This window comes from Hemitrygon akajei, chromosome 1, assembly GCF_048418815.1.
Source record: "Hemitrygon akajei chromosome 1, sHemAka1.3, whole genome shotgun sequence".
NCBI classification, from domain to species: domain Eukaryota; kingdom Metazoa; phylum Chordata; class Chondrichthyes; order Myliobatiformes; family Dasyatidae; genus Hemitrygon; species Hemitrygon akajei.
In genome coordinates, this window is record NC_133124.1 from 68,714,991 (window position 1) to 68,733,280 (window position 18,290).

General features: G+C 50.5%; 1 protein-coding gene across 5 annotated transcripts in view; it reads right to left on the bottom strand.

Moving 5' to 3' along the window:
• The window catches only part of LOC140727475 (voltage-gated inwardly rectifying potassium channel KCNH6-like), a 286,713-nt gene that overhangs the window by 64,818 nt on the left and 203,605 nt on the right, over positions 1 to 18,290 (bottom strand). Inside the window, exons 1-2 of one of the 5 annotated variants that reach the window (XM_073044826.1) lie at positions 11,800 to 11,853; positions 11,128 to 11,393 (exon numbers count right to left, since the gene is read on the bottom strand). In XM_073044826.1, the coding sequence (XP_072900927.1) occupies positions 11,128 to 11,203 (76 nt within the window). In that variant the 5' untranslated portion in view covers positions 11,204 to 11,393; positions 11,800 to 11,853. Of the gene's footprint in view, positions 1 to 10,736; positions 10,854 to 11,127; positions 11,519 to 11,799; positions 11,854 to 18,290 lie in introns of those variants that run through there. The other 4 variants (XM_073044805.1, XM_073044815.1, XM_073044861.1 and 1 more) reach the window with 4 other exon arrangements.

Below are 18,290 nucleotides of genomic sequence, written 5' to 3' on the forward strand. Positions count from 1 at the left end.
TCCTGTACACCATTGCTGGTGATAATCCCACCGTACTCCCTCTTGTACACCAATGCTGGTAATAATCCCACCGTACTCCCTCCTGTACACCAATGCTGGTAATAATCACACCGTACTCCATACTGCACACCATTGCTGGTAATAATCCCACCGTACTCCCTCCTGTACACCATTGCTGGTGATAATCCCACCGTACTCCATCCTGTACACCATTGCTGGTAATAATCCCACCGTACTTCCTCCTGTACACCATTGCTGGTGATAATCCCACCGTACTCCATCCTGTACACCATTGCTGGTAATAATCCCACCGTACTCCCTCCTGTACACCATTGCTGGTGATAATCCCACCGTACTCCATCCTGTACACCATTGCTGGTAATAATCCCACCGTACTCCCTCCTGTACACCATTGCTGGTGATAATCCCACCATACTCCCTTCTGTACATCATTGCTGGTGATAATCCCACCGTACTCCATCCTGTACACAAATGCTGGTAATAATCCCACCGTACTCCATCCTGTACACCAATGCTGGTAATAATCCCACCATACTCCATCCTGTACACTATTGCTGGTAATAATCCCACCGTACTCCATCCTGTACACCATTGCTGGTGATAATCCCACCGTACTCCATCCTGTACACCAATGCTGGTAATAATCCCACCGTACTCCCTCCTGTACACCATTGCTGGTGATAATCCCACCGTACTCCCTCCTGTACAACATTGCTGGTGATAATCCCACCGTACTCCCTCCTGTACACCATTGCTGGTGATAATCCCACCGTACTCCCTCCTGTACACCATTGCTAGTAATAATCCCACCGTACTCCATCCTGTACACCAATGCTGGTAATAATCCCACCGTACTCCCTCCTGTACACCAATGCTGGTAATAATCCCACCATACTCCCTCCTGTACACCATTGCTAGTAATAATCCCACCATACTCCCTCCTGTACACCATTGCTAGTAATAATCCCACCATACTCCCTCCTGTACACCATTGCTAGTAATAATCCCACCGTACTCCATCCTGTACACCAATGCTGGTAATAATCCCACCATACTCCCTCCTGTACACCATTGCTAGTAATAATCCCACCGTACTCCATCCTGTACACCAATGCTGGTGATAATCCCACTGTACTCCATTGCTGGTAATAATCCCACCGTACTCCATCCTGTACACCAATGCTGGTAATAATTCCACCGTACTCCATCTTGTACACCATTGCTGGCAATAATCCCCCTGAAGTCCCTCCTGTACACCAATGCTGGTGATAATCCCACCGTACTCCCTCCTGTACACCAACGCTGGTAATAATCCAACCGTACTCCCTCCTGTACACCAACGCTGGTAATAATCCAACCGTACTCCCTCCTGTACACCATTGCTGGTAATAATCACACCGTACTCCATACTGCACACCAATGCTGGTAATAATCCCACCGTACTCCCTCCTGTACAACATTGCTGGTAATAATCCCACCGTACTCCCTCCTGTACACCAATGCTGGTAATAATCCCACCGTACTCCTTCCTGTACACCAATGCTGGTAATAATCCCACCGTACTCCATCCTGTACACCAACGCTGGTAATAATCCAACCGTACTCCCTCCTGTACACCATTGCTGGTAATAATCCCACCGTACTCCTTCCTGTACACCAATGCTGGTAATAATCCCACCGTACTCCATCCTGTACACCATTGCTGATAATAATCCCACCGTACTCCTTCCTGTACACCAACGCTGGTAATAATCCCACCGTACTCCTTCCTGTACACCAACGCTGGTAATAATCCCACCGTACTCCTTCCTGTACACCAATGCTGGTAATAATCCCACCGTACTCCATCCTGTACACCAATGCTGGTAATAATCCCACCGTACTCCATCCTGTACACCAACGCTGGTAATAATCCAACCGTACTCCCTCCTGTACACCATTGCTGGTAATAATCCCACCGTACTCCTTCCTGTACACCATTGCTGGTGATAATCCCACCGTACTCCTTCCTGTACACCATTGCTGATAATAATCCCCCTGAAGTCCCTCCTGTACACCATTGCTGATAATAATCACACCGTACTCCATCCTGTACACCATTGCTGGTGATAATCCCACCGTACTCCTTCCTGTACACCATTGCTGATAATAATCCCCCTGAAGTCCCTCCTGTACACCATTGCTGATAATAATCCCACCGTACTCCATCCTGTACACCAATGCTGGTAATAATCCCACCGTACTCCATCCTGTACACCATTGCTGGCAATAATCCCCCTGAAGTCCCTCCTGTACACCATTCCTGATAATAATCACACCGTACTCATTCCTGTACACCAATGCTGGTAATAATCCCACCGTACTCCATCCTGTACATCAATGCTGGTAATAATCCCACCGTACTCCCTCCTGTACACCATTGCTGGGGATAATCCCACTGTACTCCCTCCTGTACACCATTGCTGGTGATAATCCCACCGTACTCCCTCTTGTACACCAATGCTGGTAATAATCCCACCGTACTCCCTCCTGTACACCAATGCTGGTAATAATCACACCGTACTCCATACTGCACACCATTGCTGGTAATAATCCCACCGTACTCCCTCCTGTACACCATTGCTGGTGATAATCCCACCGTACTCCATCCTGTACACCATTGCTGGTAATAATCCCACCGTACTTCCTCCTGTACACCATTGCTGGTGATAATCCCACCGTACTCCATCCTGTACACCATTGCTGGTAATAATCCCACCGTACTCCCTCCTGTACACCATTGCTGGTGATAATCCCACCGTACTCCATCCTGTACACCATTGCTGGTAATAATCCCACCGTACTCCCTCCTGTACACCATTGCTGGTGATAATCCCACCATACTCCCTTCTGTACATCATTGCTGGTGATAATCCCACCGTACTCCATCCTGTACACAAATGCTGGTAATAATCCCACCGTACTCCATCCTGTACACCAATGCTGGTAATAATCCCACCATACTCCATCCTGTACACTATTGCTGGTAATAATCCCACCGTACTCCATCCTGTACACCATTGCTGGTGATAATCCCACCGTACTCCATCCTGTACACCAATGCTGGTAATAATCCCACCGTACTCCCTCCTGTACACCATTGCTGGTGATAATCCCACCGTACTCCCTCCTGTACAACATTGCTGGTGATAATCCCACCGTACTCCCTCCTGTACACCATTGCTGGTGATAATCCCACCGTACTCCCTCCTGTACACCATTGCTAGTAATAATCCCACCGTACTCCATCCTGTACACCAATGCTGGTAATAATCCCACCGTACTCCCTCCTGTACACCAATGCTGGTAATAATCCCACCATACTCCCTCCTGTACACCATTGCTAGTAATAATCCCACCATACTCCCTCCTGTACACCATTGCTAGTAATAATCCCACCATACTCCCTCCTGTACACCATTGCTAGTAATAATCCCACCGTACTCCATCCTGTACACCAATGCTGGTAATAATCCCACCATACTCCCTCCTGTACACCATTGCTAGTAATAATCCCACCGTACTCCATCCTGTACACCAATGCTGGTGATAATCCCACTGTACTCCATTGCTGGTAATAATCCCACCGTAGTAACTCCTGTACACCATTACTGGTGATAATCCCACCGTAGTAACTCCTGTACACCATTGCTGGTAATAACCCCACTGTACTCCATCCTGTACATAATTGCTGGTAATAATCCCACCGTACTCCATCCTGTACACCATTACTGGTAATAATCCCACCGTAGTAACTCCTGTACACCATTACTGGTAATAATCCCACCGTACTCCATCCTGTACACCATTACTGGTAATAATCCCACCGTAGTAACTCCTGTACACCATTGCTGGCAATAACCCCACTGTACTCCCTCCTGTACATCATTGCCTGGTTAAGGACCCCACCACAACCTTCTGCATACCCTCACACAGGTAACGACCTCACCTTACACCATTGCCCTGTTAATGATCCTGCCACACACGTATTTGTGGGCTACAGCTTCTCACACTAGGGTATACCTGCTCCACCCGCGAACTTCACATGTATTCTGCATCCAACTGCCAGGGCAGCTGGGAGGCTGTGAATCAGCATAAAAACCTCCACAGATAGGGGGAGATTTGCTCTGTGTCCTCCCTAGGCACTTCGGTATATCATATCCATACCAACAATTATGCACCTTTAATGTTAACCCCATTAATGTTCGAGGTAGTAATGTGGGGGACAGTGAAATACCAGATGAATTTAAGAAGTATTTTGCATCAGTCTTCACTGTTGAAGACACTAGCAGTATGTCAGAAATTTGAGATTATCAGGGGGCAGAGGTGAGTGTAGTTGCTATTGCTAAGGAGAAGGTGGTTGGAAAGTGAAAGGTCTGAAGGTAGATAAGTCACCTGGATGAGATGGAATACACCCCAGGGTTCTGAAAGAGGGAGCTGAAGAGACTGTGGAGGCAACAGTAATGATCATTCAAGAATCGCTAGATTATGGAATGGTTCAGCTGGCATGAAAAACAGAAAATGTCACTCCACTCTTTGAGAAGAAAGGGAGGCAGAAGAAAGGAAATCACAAGCTGGTTGGCCTGACTTCTGTGGTTGAGAATATATTGCTGTCCACTATTAAGGGCAAGGTTTCTGAGTTCTTGAGGCACATGATAAAGTAGGCCAAAGTCAGCAAGGCTTCCTTAAGGGGATAATAAAGTAGGTTTTCAAAGTTTGCTGAGAGATTTAGGCCAGTTAGAAGAGTGGGCTGAACGATGGCAGATGGAGTTTAATGCTGATAAGTGTGAGGTGCTACATTTTGGTAGGAATAATCCAAATAGGACATACATGGTAAATGGTAGGGCATTGAGGAATGTAGTAGAACAGAGTGATCTAGGAATACTGGTGCATAGTTCCCTGAAGGTGGAATCTCATGTGGATAGGGTGGTGAAGAAGGCTTTTGGTATGTTGGCCTTTATAAATCACAGCATTGAGCATAGGAGGTGGGATGTAATGTTAAAATTGTACAAGGCATTGGTGAGGCCAAATTTGGAGTATTGTGTACAGTTCTGGTCACTGAATTACAGGAAAGATGTCAACAAAATAGAGAGAGTACAGAGAAGATTTACTAGAATGTTACCTGGGTTTCAGCACCTAAGTTACAGGGAAAGGTTGAACAAGTTAGGTCTTTATTCTTTGGAGCGTAGAAGGTTGAGGGGGGACTTGGTAGAGGTATTTAAAATTATGAGGGGGATAGATAGAGTTGACGTGGATAGGCTTTTTCCATTGAGAATAGGGGAGATTCAAACAAGGGGACATGAGTTGAGAGTTAGGGGGCAAAAGTTTAAGGGTAACACAAGGGGGAATTTCTTTACTCAGAGAGTGGTAGCTGTGTGGAACGAGCTTCCAGTAGAAGTGGTAGAGGCAGGTTCAAATATTGTCATTTAAAGTAAAATTAGAAAGGAAAGGAATGGAGGGTTTTGGGCTGAGTGCGGGTCAGTGGGACTAGGTGAGAGTAAGCGTTCGGCACGGACTAGAAGGGCCGAGATGGCCTCTTTCCATGCTGTAATTGTTATATGGTTTATGCGCCCAAACTGTAAGAATCCTATGAGGAAATAACAGGCAAGATGTTTACTTGGATTTTTATGAAGGCCTTTGACAAGATGCCACACATGAGTCTGCTTAACAAGAACACATGTGTTTGCAGGAAAGATTTGCAGGCCAGCACAGAGGCAGGGAGGGAGCAACGGGACAGGAAGGAGGGAGCGATGGGATAGGAAGGAGGGAGTGTGGAATGGGATAGTAACAGGGAGGGAGTGTGTGATGGGACGGTATGGAGGGAGTGTGTGATGGGACGGTATGGAGGGAGTGCGTGATGGGACGGTATGGAGGGAGTGCGTGATGGGACGGTATGGAGGGAGTGCGTGATGGGACGGTATGGAGGGAGTGCGTGATGGGACGGTATGGAGGGAGTGCGTGATGGGACGGTATGGAGGGAGGGAGTGTGTGATGGACGGTATGCAGGGAGAGTGTGATGGACGGTATGGAGGGAGTGTGTGATGGGACGGTATGGAGGGAGTGTGTGATGGGACGGTATGGAGGGAGGGAGTGCGCGATGGGACGGTGTGGAGGGAGGGAGTGCGCGATGGGACGGTATGGAGGGAGTGTGCGATGGGACGGTATGGAGGGAGTGTGCGATGGGACGGTATGGAGGGAGTGTGCGATGGGACGGTATGAAGGAGTGTGCGATGGGACGGTATGGAGGGAGTGTGCGATGGGACGGTATGGAGGGAGGGAGTGTGTGATGGGACAGTATGGAGGGATGGAGTGTGTTATGGACGGTATGGAGGAAGTATGTAATGGGACGGTATGGAGGGAAGTAGTGTGTGATGGGAAGGTATGGAGGGAGGTAGTGTGTGATGGATGGTACGGAGGGAATGTGTGATGGGACGCTATGGAGGGAGTGTGTGATGGGATGGTATGGAGGGAGGGAGTGTGTGATGGGACGGTATGGAGGGAGGGAGTGTGTGACTGTCGGTATGGAGGGACGGAGTGTGTGATGGGACGGTATGGAGGGACGGAGTGTGTGATGGGACGGTATGGAGGGAGTGTGTGATGGGACGGTATGGAGGGAGTTTGTGATGGATGGTATGGAGGGAGTGTGTGATGGACGGTACGGAGGGAGTGTGTGATGGGACGGTATGGAGGAAGTTTGTGATGGGATGGTATGGAGGGAGGGAGTGTGTGATGGGACGGTATGGAGGGAGGGAGTGTGTGATGGGACAGTATGGAGGGATGGAGTGTGTTATGGACGGTATGGAGGAAGTATGTAATGGGACGGTATGGAGGGAAGTAGTGTGTGATGGGAAGGTATGGAGGGAGGTAGTGTGTGATGGATGGTACGGAGGGAATGTGTGATGGGACGCTATGGAGGGAGTGTGTGATGGGATGGTATGGAGGGAGGGAGTGTGTGATGGGACGGTATGGAGGGAGGTAGTGTGTGATGGATGGTACGGAGGGAATGTGTGATGGGACGCTATGGAGGGAGTGTGTGATGGGATGGTATGGAGGGAGGGAGTGTGTGATGGGACGGTATGGAGGGAGGGAGTGTGTGACTGTCGGTATGGAGGGACGGAGTGTGTGATGGGACGGTATGGAGGGACGGAGTGTGTGATGGGACGGTATGGAGGGAGTGTGTGATGGGACGGTATGGAGGGAGTGTGCGATGGGACGGTATGGAGGGAGTGTGCGATGGGACGGTATGGAGGGTGTGTGCGATGGGACGGTATGGAGGGAGTGTGCGATGCGACGGTATGGAGGAAGTTTGTGATGGATGGTATGGAGGGAGTGTGTGATGGACGGTACGGAGGAAGTGTGTGATGGGACGGTATGGAGGAAGTTTGTGATGGATGGTATGGAGGGAGTGTGTGATGGACGGTACGGAGGGAGTGTGTGATGGGACGGTATGGAGGAAGTTTGTGATGGGATGGTATGGAGGGAGGGAGTGTGTGATGGGACGGTATGGAGGGAGGGAGTGTGTGATGGGACAGTATGGAGGGATGGAGTGTGTTATGGACGGTATGGAGGAAGTATGTAATGGGACGGTATGGAGGGAAGTAGTGTGTGATGGGAAGGTATGGAGGGAGGTAGTGTGTGATGGATGGTACGGAGGGAATGTGTGATGGGACGCTATGGAGGGAGTGTGTGATGGGATGGTATGGAGGGAGGGAGTGTGTGATGGGACGGTATGGAGGGAGGTAGTGTGTGATGGATGGTACGGAGGGAATGTGTGATGGGACGCTATGGAGGGAGTGTGTGATGGGATGGTATGGAGGGAGGGAGTGTGTGATGGGACGGTATGGAGGGAGGGAGTGTGTGACTGTCGGTATGGAGGGACGGAGTGTGTGATGGGACGGTATGGAGGGACGGAGTGTGTGATGGGACGGTATGGAGGGAGTGTGTGATGGGACGGTATGGAGGGAGTGTGCGATGGGACGGTATGGAGGGTGTGTGCGATGGGACGGTATGGAGGGAGTGTGCGATGCGACGGTATGGAGGAAGTTTGTGATGGATGGTATGGAGGGAGTGTGTGATGGACGGTACGGAGGAAGTGTGTGATGGGACGGTATGGAGGAAGTTTGTGATGGATGGTATGGAGGGAGTGTGTGATGGACGGTACGGAGGGAGTGTGTGATGGGACGGTATGGAGGAAGTTTGTGATGGGATGGTATGGAGGGAGGGAGTGTGTGATGGGACGGTATGGAGGGAGGGAGTGTGTGATGGGACAGTATGGAGGGATGGAGTGTGTTATGGACGGTATGGAGGAAGTATGTAATGGGACGGTATGGAGGGAAGTAGTGTGTGATGGGAAGGTATGGAGGGAGGGAGTGTGATGGGAAGGTATGGAGGGATGGAGTGCGTGATGGATGGTATGGGGGCAGTGTGTGATGGACAGTATGGATGGAGTGTGTGATGGGATGGTATGGAGGGAGTGTGTAATGGACGGTTTGGAGGGAGGGAGTGTGTTGGGAAGTTATGGAGGGAGGGTGTGTGTGATGGGACGGTATGGAGGGAGTGTGTGATGGACGGTATGGAGGGAGTGTGTGATGGACGTTATGGAGGGAGGGAGTTTGTGATGGGACGGTACGGAGGGAGTTTGTGATGGACGGTACGGAGGGAGTTTGTGATGGACGGTACGGAGGGAGTTTGTGATGGACGGTACGGAGGGAGTTTGTGATGGGACGGTATGGAGGGAGTTTGCGATGGGACGGTATGGAGGGAGGGAGTGTGCGATGGACGGTATGGAGGGAGTGTGTGATGGACGGTATGGAGGGAGTGTGTGTGTGATGGACAGTATTGAGGGGTGTGGAGTGGTAGAGACGGTGGAGGGGGCTTACAGTGCTGTGTCTGGCATTTAAAGACTGATCCCTCTCCTGCTCCAACTCCCTGATGGTAAGTGACGCGCTGTCACTGAAGCGTGTCAGACAGCGATATCTGAGAGTAGGGTTTGAATGTCGCCCCTTCCCCAAGGGCACTCAGCACAATCTCCTCTACGACCTTGTTAAAATATTTACTGCACTCCTACCTGTGTCTGCAGAGTGGCCCGGAGTGGCACCTGCATTATTCAGCAGCTTCCTTCAGCTCAGTCACACCGCAAGAGCACAGGGAGCTCCTGCTCTCACATCCGAGCACGGGGGAGTGGGGAAGGGTGCAAGGTGGCTATACGTGCACAGGCCATGTAGGGAAGGGGAAGGACGGAAGGAGTGGTCATGGCGAGGGCAATCAGAGGGGTCAGACATCTTAAGATGGCAGGGAGGGGCAGGCACAGGGGTCAGAGAGAGGGGAGGGGCCGATCTGCGGGTTTGGAACATTGAATCCAGGGAGATTTAGTTAAGTAGATTCAGAATTGGCTGAGAGGCAGGAAAGAGAGCGTGGCGGTGAAGGATGTTTCTCAGAATGGAGACCATGACTTGTGGTGTGCTTCAGGGGCAGTGCCGGGACCTTTGTTTGCATAAATGAATTGGGTGCAAGGCTCAGTCTGTAAACTTGTGGATGGCATGAAATTAGGACGTGTTGTTGACAGTGATCATGGATTACACAGGAATCCTGAAAAATTGGGCAAATGGATTTAGACACAGGTAAGTGCGAGCTGATGTATTTTGGGAAGTCGAACCAGTGTAGGACACACTGTGAATGGAAGGGCACTGGGGAGTGTATTGGAACAGATGGACTGAGGAGTACTCGTACATGGCTGATTGAAACCAGTGTTACAGGCAGACAGGGTGGTGAAAAGGGTATTTAGCACACTGGCCTTCAGCAGACAGGGCACTTATACAGGACCTGGGACATTATGATGCAGTTGTACGGTCTTCAGCGAGGCCATACTTGGAGTGCTTTGGTCACCCTGTTATAGGAAAGCTGTACTTAAACTGGAAATAGTGTAGAGAAGATTCATGAGGACGTTGCCTGGACTGGAGGACTTGAGTTTTCGGGAGAGGATGGCCAAGCTTGGTCATTTAAAGATAAAGATAACGATTAGCTGTGTTTGTCACATACAGTGAAATGTGTCATTTGAATCAGTTAGAGGATGCCCTGGGGGTGGCAGAGCTTAAAGAGATCTGGGCCGAATGCGGGGGATTGGGACTAGCTGCATGGGCTCTGTAGTTAGCATGGTCCAGTTGGGCCGAAGGGCCTGCATAGCTCTACAACTCCAGGTTTATAAAATCGATAAGGTGAGTGGCCCAGAGTTAGGAGAGCCAAAAACAAAGAACATAGATCTAAGGTAAGAAGGGTTAAAGGAGAGGAGAGGGGCAAGGTTTTCACACAGAGGGTGGTGGAGATATGGGACGAACTGCCAGAGGAAGTAGTAGAGGCAGGCACATTAAAAACAACACTTGGCCAGGAGAGAGACTGGTATGACAAGTGAGTTTGTCTTACACGGGCATTTTGTTCAGCACAGACAGATTGGGCTGAAAGGACTGCTTTCAGAGCTGTAGCTCTGACACTCTTTCTCCTCTCTTTTGTCTCTTTCTATCCCGTGCTCCCACTCTCCCCCTCTCCCCCAACCCCGCCCCTCACTTTACTCTCTGCCACCACCCCCCCCCCCTTCCTCCCACACAAACTGACGCAGATCATCAGTCCTGGAGCGCGGAGTTGGCCTCTCCTCAACGTCCAACCATACTCTTCGTGTTTACCAGAGATCTGTACCGTGTTCATGGAGACTCTATCCATCCCCCTCCGTCAGCCTCTTCGGCTCCGGCCACGCTCTGCCCGAGTCCGCCACGATTCAGAACTGTTCTTTCTGCTCAACTCCCTCCTGTTCTCTCTCCCTCTCTCCATTTTCTATTCCTGTCTGAAAAGCCGCTCCCATCTCTCACCGCTTTCCCCACCCCTAACTGTGTAAACTCTTACTGCCTCTCCCCCACCATTCCCAGTGTCTCTCTCTCTCCGTAACTTTCTTTGCCCAGTATTAACTTTCTCTCCTCCCTGTCAGGAGTTCGGTTTGCCTAGGAACGTTAACTCTCTCTCCCACATATCGCCTGCCTCTCCCCTTTCCCCTGACCACTCAGTCTGGCGGACACTTACTCCGACACTCCAGCCGACGGATAATGGTGTCCAGGAATGTGTTCTGAGGAGCAACATGACCTCTCCGGATTGGCATCGTCTGTGCGAGGTTCCAGAGCCAGCTTGGGCAGAGCAGTGGAAAAAGACAGTCACGGGCCGTCTCGGTGTGAGCGAGGAGGCACAGGCGGATCCCAGAAGCAATGAGATGTTCGGCACAGCACCTGTTATGGGGGCCGATGTTCTTGCAGATAGAGCATGGTCCAGACGGAGAGAGAGAGAGAGCCTTTCTGCAGACACAACGAGAAAATAATGTTCACTCATACCCTGGTAAACACGCCAAGCGACTGACCCAGACACGGACTCTCAAAGTGCGAGTGGGGGGCGGGGAAACAGGAACTACACACGGAGCCTCGCCGGAGGGAAATGTCCCACACCCGGGACCATCACGGGGGGGGGGGGCCCTCCCTGGGGGTGGGTCGGTCGCATTCACACACTGGCTCTCTATGTTGATGATGATTTCGGGGACACTGGGCGCCGGATTGGATACCCACGTTGTCCTTTTGCCTGTTGCTTCCCCAATTACGGACCGTGGGACCTCTCTAACCCTCTCACTGACTCACCACATGCTTTACCTGACTGAAATACCAGAAAACAACATTCATCCACTGAAGGAGACCTAGGATACCACCCCACCTGAGCAAGGACCCCGCTCCCTCCGTCCCGCAGCGCTCCACCTGTCACCCACTGGCTCCGAGTCCTAGTTCCTCTCCCAGCGCCGAGGCAGTGGGTCCAAGGCTCTCCCGGAATCGGCTTAGCTCGGTCTGACGAGCGGGAGGTCCGGGGGCGGGGCGGTTAACCCCTCGGTGCCCGGAGGTGAGGAGAGGGGGAGAGAGTGCAGTAAGAGACCATTCAGTCCAGACTAACCCTGCTTCAAGGGTCCATGTCTCTGATGGTCTGGGGTCAGTGATTGGGGTCTCTGTCTCTCTCATCCCACCTCTCTCTGGGGGCACATCTCCCCTCTACTGACCATTTTAAAACTCTATCCCCGGTCTTTGACCCTCATCTCAGCCCAATTGACCCCTCTATCTCCTCTGTTCCAGAGTAAAAGTCCTGGGCCCCTCCCGTCTTTCCCCCAGTTATAAATTTCTATGCCTGGTCACCTCCTGGTGAATCTTTGCACCCTCTCCACTGTAGTCACCTCCTCCCATCAGGCAACAATCAAACTGCTGGAGGAATTTGGGGGTGGGGTGGGGGTCTTTGGGGGAATAGATGGTCTGCAATATCAGACTCTGCCTCAGCATGGAAGGCTGTTTGGTTCCCCGGTGGTGAGGGAGGAGGTGTGAGGACATTGTTACACACCTGTAGTTATAGGGGAACGTATCATGGGACGGGGAGTGAGGGATGAGCAGACCATAGAGTCACAGAGAGAGTGGTCCCTGCCGTCAGCAGAAAGGAGGCAAGATGTGACTAGTGCATTCTTAGAGTTACAGAGCCCTACAGCACAGAAAGAGGCCCTTCAGCCCACTGGTCCATGCTAACCAAGATGCCTACTGAGCTAGTCCCATTTGCCAGTGTTAGGCACATATCCCCATAAACCTTTCCTATCAGTGTCCAGATGTCTGTTAAATGTTATTGTTCTTGCCTCGACCACTTTTTCTGGCAGCTCGTTTCACATGCCTGCAACCCTCTGTGTGAAAAACTTGTCTCTAAGGTCCCATTTAAATCACTCACCTTGTATCTTAAACACGTGTCCTCTAGATTTGGACTCCCCTACTGTGAACATTCATCTTATCTACATGCCCCATGATTTTATAAATCTCTATAAGGTCATTTTTCTTCTTCCTTCGCTCCAGGAAAATCAGTCCTTGCCTGGACAGTCTCTCATAACTCAAGCCTTCCAATCCTGGTAACATTCTCTTGTAACTCCTCTGCACCCCTTCCTGCTGACTCAGAGCACAGCAGAGATGGTGGACCATGGTCAGGGTCCAACAGTGGCCACAGCAGTGGGACATCCTGAGCTGCAAACAAAGCCCCCCGCCAAGTCCCGACATCCAGGGGACTGGTCACCTCTTTGATCTGCCCAACAAACTCCCAGAACATGCCCACTGACTCCAAGCTTCACCTGTGCCCACCTTCATCTGGGACACATCCCATGGGTGCATGAGGTCAATCCCTCCAAAGGATTTCTGTGGCCAGGGAACAGGCACTTGCACGTATTGCTGGACATGACACCCAGTGGCACTGAGCCACAGAAACCAGGGCACCCAGCAAGGGTTCGGACCATCTCCTTCTATGCCCTGCCTGTGTATGTGTATGTCAAGTCTCAGAGACTTCCTCTGGCAGTGGGTTCCAGGTATTTCCCAGTCTGTGTGTAACCTATTCGCCCTCAGATTCCCCTCAAACTCCTTCCCCTCAGCCTAGACTTACGTAACACCACTACTTCGGGGAGAGACATCCTTCACACTCCTGACTTACTGATGGTGGAAAGAAAGAATGAGGAAGAACAAGAATGAGGTGAAAGAAAAAATCAGAAAGGGAAAAGGAACAAAAGAGAAAGTGATTTAAGAGAGACAGAGAGAGGGAAAGGAGTGAGGAGAGAGAGATGGGGAAGAAAGGGTAACAATAGAGAAATATGAGAGAGAGAGAGATCAAGGGGAAAGGGTGGAAAGAGGGGTGGGGGGGGGAGAGAGAGAAAGAATATTCTCCCCTCAGAAAGGTAGAGTTTGCAGCCTGTCAGCTGCTCAGGAACTTTATTTGACTAGATCCTGGTGAATTATGACCCCTCACCTGGTACCTAGTACAGAACATGGGGCAAAATGACCTCTGTATCCAGAGACAATTCCTGTTCATGAGTTGGTGGGTATAGGGTTGCTGGGTCATTGTTGCACCTTGGCTTGTAATTGACTGGAAAGAGGGTGAAATTCGGGTTTGGATGGGGAGAGAACCAGGCTCAGGATTGGGCGAGGCTGGGGATTGGCTGGAGAGATGCCAAAGCTAGGATTGGCTGGATAGAGGGCAGGGCTAGGAATTGGGTAGAGACCGGGTGAGGTATAGGATTGGCCTGGACCCTACTGAGACACTGAACACTGAGCTTCTGCCTCTGAATGATGAGGCTTCAGGGTTCCACGTGACATTTCCTGTACTTGAGATGTTCAGTTCTATGAAGAAGTGACTGAAAGGTTTGACAAGGGCAGGGTAGCAGGTGTACAAGGTCCCACATGGTCAGCTGGTCTGGAAGGTGAAATCACATGGAATCCAGGGTTGGCTAGTTAGCTGGGTACAAAATTGGCTCATTGATAGGGGTCAGGGAGTTATTGTAGGGTTGTTGTTTAGACTGGAGGCCAGTAACCAGCAGTGTAACGCAGGTGTCAGTGCTGGGTCCCCTGTTGTTTGTCATTTATATTAGTGATTCGGATGAAATGTAATTTGGGTCCAGATGATGTAGTGGACATTGTAGAAGGTTGTCCATGTCTACAACAAGACCTTGATCAACTGGGAATGCAGGCAAAGGAATGGGTGATTGAATTTAGTTTGAAGTGAAGCATTTTGTAAAACCGGGTCAGGGCCTTCATAGTGAATGGCAGGGCTGTGGAGATTGTTGCAGAACAGAGAGACCAAGGGGTACAGGTATATGGTCCCTAAAAGTGATGACATAGGCTAGCGAAAATAATGTATGGTACACTTGGTCAGGACAATCAGAAGAAGAGCTAGGATGTTATGTTACAGCTGTACAAGTTAACAATGAGATCACACTTGGAGAATTGTGTGTAGCTCTGGTCATCTAGCAATAGGAAGGATGTCATTTTCTGCGAAGAATGCAGAAACGTTTCACAACGATGTTGGCATGACTGGAGCGCTTCAGTTATAAGGGGAAACTGGACGGGCTGGGACTATTTTCCCTGGAGAGAGGGAGGCTGAGGGGTGACATTCTAGAGTTAAGAAAACCATGGGGGTGGGGAGTAGATAAGGCAAATGGGGGTATAAAACTTGAAGGCACAGGATTAAGATGAGAGGGGAAAGATTTAGAATAGATCTAAGGGGCAAGTTTTTCACACAGAGGGTCTTGGGTAAGTGGAATCAGCTGTCAGAGGAAGTGGTAGAGGCAGGTACAATATAATATTTTTTAAACATCTGGACAGGTACAAGGTTTAGATGAAATTGGGCCATATGGACAAAAGGGACCAGGCAGCGTGGTTGGCATGGATGGGTTGGGCCGAAGGGCTAGAGAACTCCATGACTCTGCAACATAACCAGAGAGCATGGGTTCACGGTGAGAGAGAAGAGGCTTGGAGGGGACCTGGGGAGGAGCATCTCTCTGCACCCCCCCCCCCACTCCTCCCCTAGGGAGGTTGAGTCTGGAATGCATTTAGGAAGAAGCAGGACCAGCATGTGAATCGCCACGGCAGGGGAGGGTGTAGAGCAGGTGTTGGTGGGAGCTCTGTTTCCATGCTGTGTAATTCTATCAAATCCTGGATCCTCAATCCCTCCCCACGTGTTTGCTGGGACCCTCTTTCTACTGTTGGAGGGTTGATGCTGAGGGAGCTTCACACTTCATGAGAGTGGTACTGAGCGAGCATCACACCAAGGGAGGTCTTGACCTTTACCCAAGACCCATCATTGTGTGGCTCCGGTGACAATGCCAGCTCTGTATCTGTGAGGATGGCAGATTGGATAGTGCTGCTGTTGGGTTGTTGGATCAGAAGTGAATCAGAATCGGGTTTATAATCTCCGGCACGTGTCGTGAAATTTGTTAAATTTGTGAAGTGAGTCATCCGTTTCCCTCAGAGAGCCCCAGGAAGCCTCTAGATTTGGGCTTTGGGCTTTCTGTGCTGAGCAGCTGTGGGATCGGACTGTGCCTGGAACAGCTGGCAGATGTTGATTACAGCTTGTCACCAAGCACCTAAGCCATGATCCTTCCTGGAATGGCAGTGATCACTCAGAGACAATCCGCGGATTAGAGCTGCAGATGCTGATCCCCATCGCACCCTCAGGGTCACAGGTCCGCACTCCTCAGGGTCACCTTGTCCCGCGGACCAGATGGAGCAGCTCTGGGTCCCCAGACCTGGGCACGTGGCTCCAGTTCTCCAGCGGTCCGGCGGTTCACCAGAACACCCCCCCACCCCCCCAAGTCTGATCATCTCCCTCAAAGTCAATGAACAAATCAGAATCAGGTTTACTATCATTAACATATGATGTGAAATTTGTCATTCTGCAGCATTAGAACAGTACAAAGATATTAAAACTGCTATAAATTATAAAAAAATAAACCATGCAAAAAAAGGGAATAGTGAGGTAGTGTTCACAGACATTCAGAAATCTGACTTGCAGAAGGAGGGAGCTGTTCCTAAAATGCTGAGTGTGGGTCTTCAGGCTTTTTTACCTCCTCCCCCCCCCCCCCCACCAATGGTCGTAACCTGAAGAGAGCATGTCCCAGGTGACAAAGGTCCATAATGATGACATGACCTTCTTGCAGATGCTCTCAATGGTGGGGAGGGTTCAAAGTATATTTATTGTCAAAGTATATATACTTTATACAATCATGAGATTTGTCTTCTTACAGGCAGGTATAAAAAAAAACCCAATACAACCCATTAAAACAAATGAAGACCTTCAAATACCCAATGCATGTGTGGCGGTGGGGGGGGGGGGTTTCAATCGTACAAACAATAAAGATAAACAAATAGCAATCAGAACTGAAGTTCACGGGAGTGAGTCCACAGCCGATTCAGAAGTCTGGAAGTCACAGTTCTGTGCAGAGAAGAGTAAACCTCACAGAGTCCGTCCATCGCCTCCAGCCCTGATGCCCTGACCTTTTCAATCTGGCCCGGTGCCTAAATCATCCAAACCTTGGGTCATTCCTTGCTCTCGGACCCCGGCCCTGCTGCTTTGATATGCTCGAGTCTGAGCCCTGACACCTCAACTCTGCCCGTACCCGACCTTTCCCGTGGTGGAGCTGGCTGGGCCTACAACCCTCTGCAGCATCTTGTGATCCTGTCATTGGAGCCTCCATACCAGGCACTGGTACAACCAGTCAGAATGCTCTCCACTGTAGAAATTTGCAAGTCTTTGTTGACATGCCAGATCTCCTCAGACTCCTAATGAAGTACATCCACCGATGTGATTTTTACACGTTTGCTTCAGCATTCATCATCTGAGATGTTGACATCCAGGAATTTAAGCTGCTCACTCTTTCCACCACCGACTCCTCAATGACAACTGGTGTGTGCTCCCCTGACCTCCCTTCCTGAAGACCACATCAATCCCTTGGTCTTGCTGACATTGAGTGCTAGGTTGTTGTTGCAAAACCACTCAACCAGCGATTTATTTTGCTCCTGAACTTCTTGTAGCCATCTGAGATTCTGCCAACAACATTGGTATTACTGGCATATTTATAGATGGCATTTGAACTGTGCCTAGCCACATAGTCATGAGTGTAGAGAGAGTAGAGCAGTGGGCTAAGCATGCATCCTTGAGGAGTATCTCACTACCTTTTCTCTTTATCCATCCCTCAGCGTCTAAGTCATTGTGCTTCACCCTGAGAGGAACACACTGGCCTTGAACTCTCACTACATCACATCTGAACCTTCCCCACGGTGCAGATGTGGACCTACACCAGATGCCCAGGATACCTTTGCCCACCGGCACAAGAGCCTCTGCATTCACTGACCAGCAGCAGAAGTGAAGCTGCAAAGGATCTCGGTGGGACACCATCTTCTGCTCCATCACCTCCACTCCTCCCTCCTCCAGCTCACCCCTTCTCTCCCTCCCTCCCCTACTCCTCCTTCCTCTCCTTCTCCATTCTTCTCCATTCGTCCCTCCTCCACTCCTTCCTCTTCTCCCTCCCTCCTCCCTACTCCTTCCATCTTTCTCCCACCTCTCCCTTCCCAAACCTCCTTCTTCCTCCACTCCACTCTCCTCCCTTTCCCTTCTCAACCCACCCTTCTTCCAGTCCCTCTTCCTTCCTCCCACACCCTCTTCCCTCCTCCACTCCTCCCTTCTCTCCCTCCCTCTTCTCTCCTCACTCTCCCTCCTACCTCCCCTCTCCTCTCTCTTCCTTCCACCCCTCCCCTCCTTCATCCCTCCTCTCTTTCCCTCCACTCCCCTACCTGCCTACCACCTTACACTGAGAATCTCCTCTCTATCCTTCAGTTTAGATCTAGGGTCTCGACTCAAGATACTGGCTG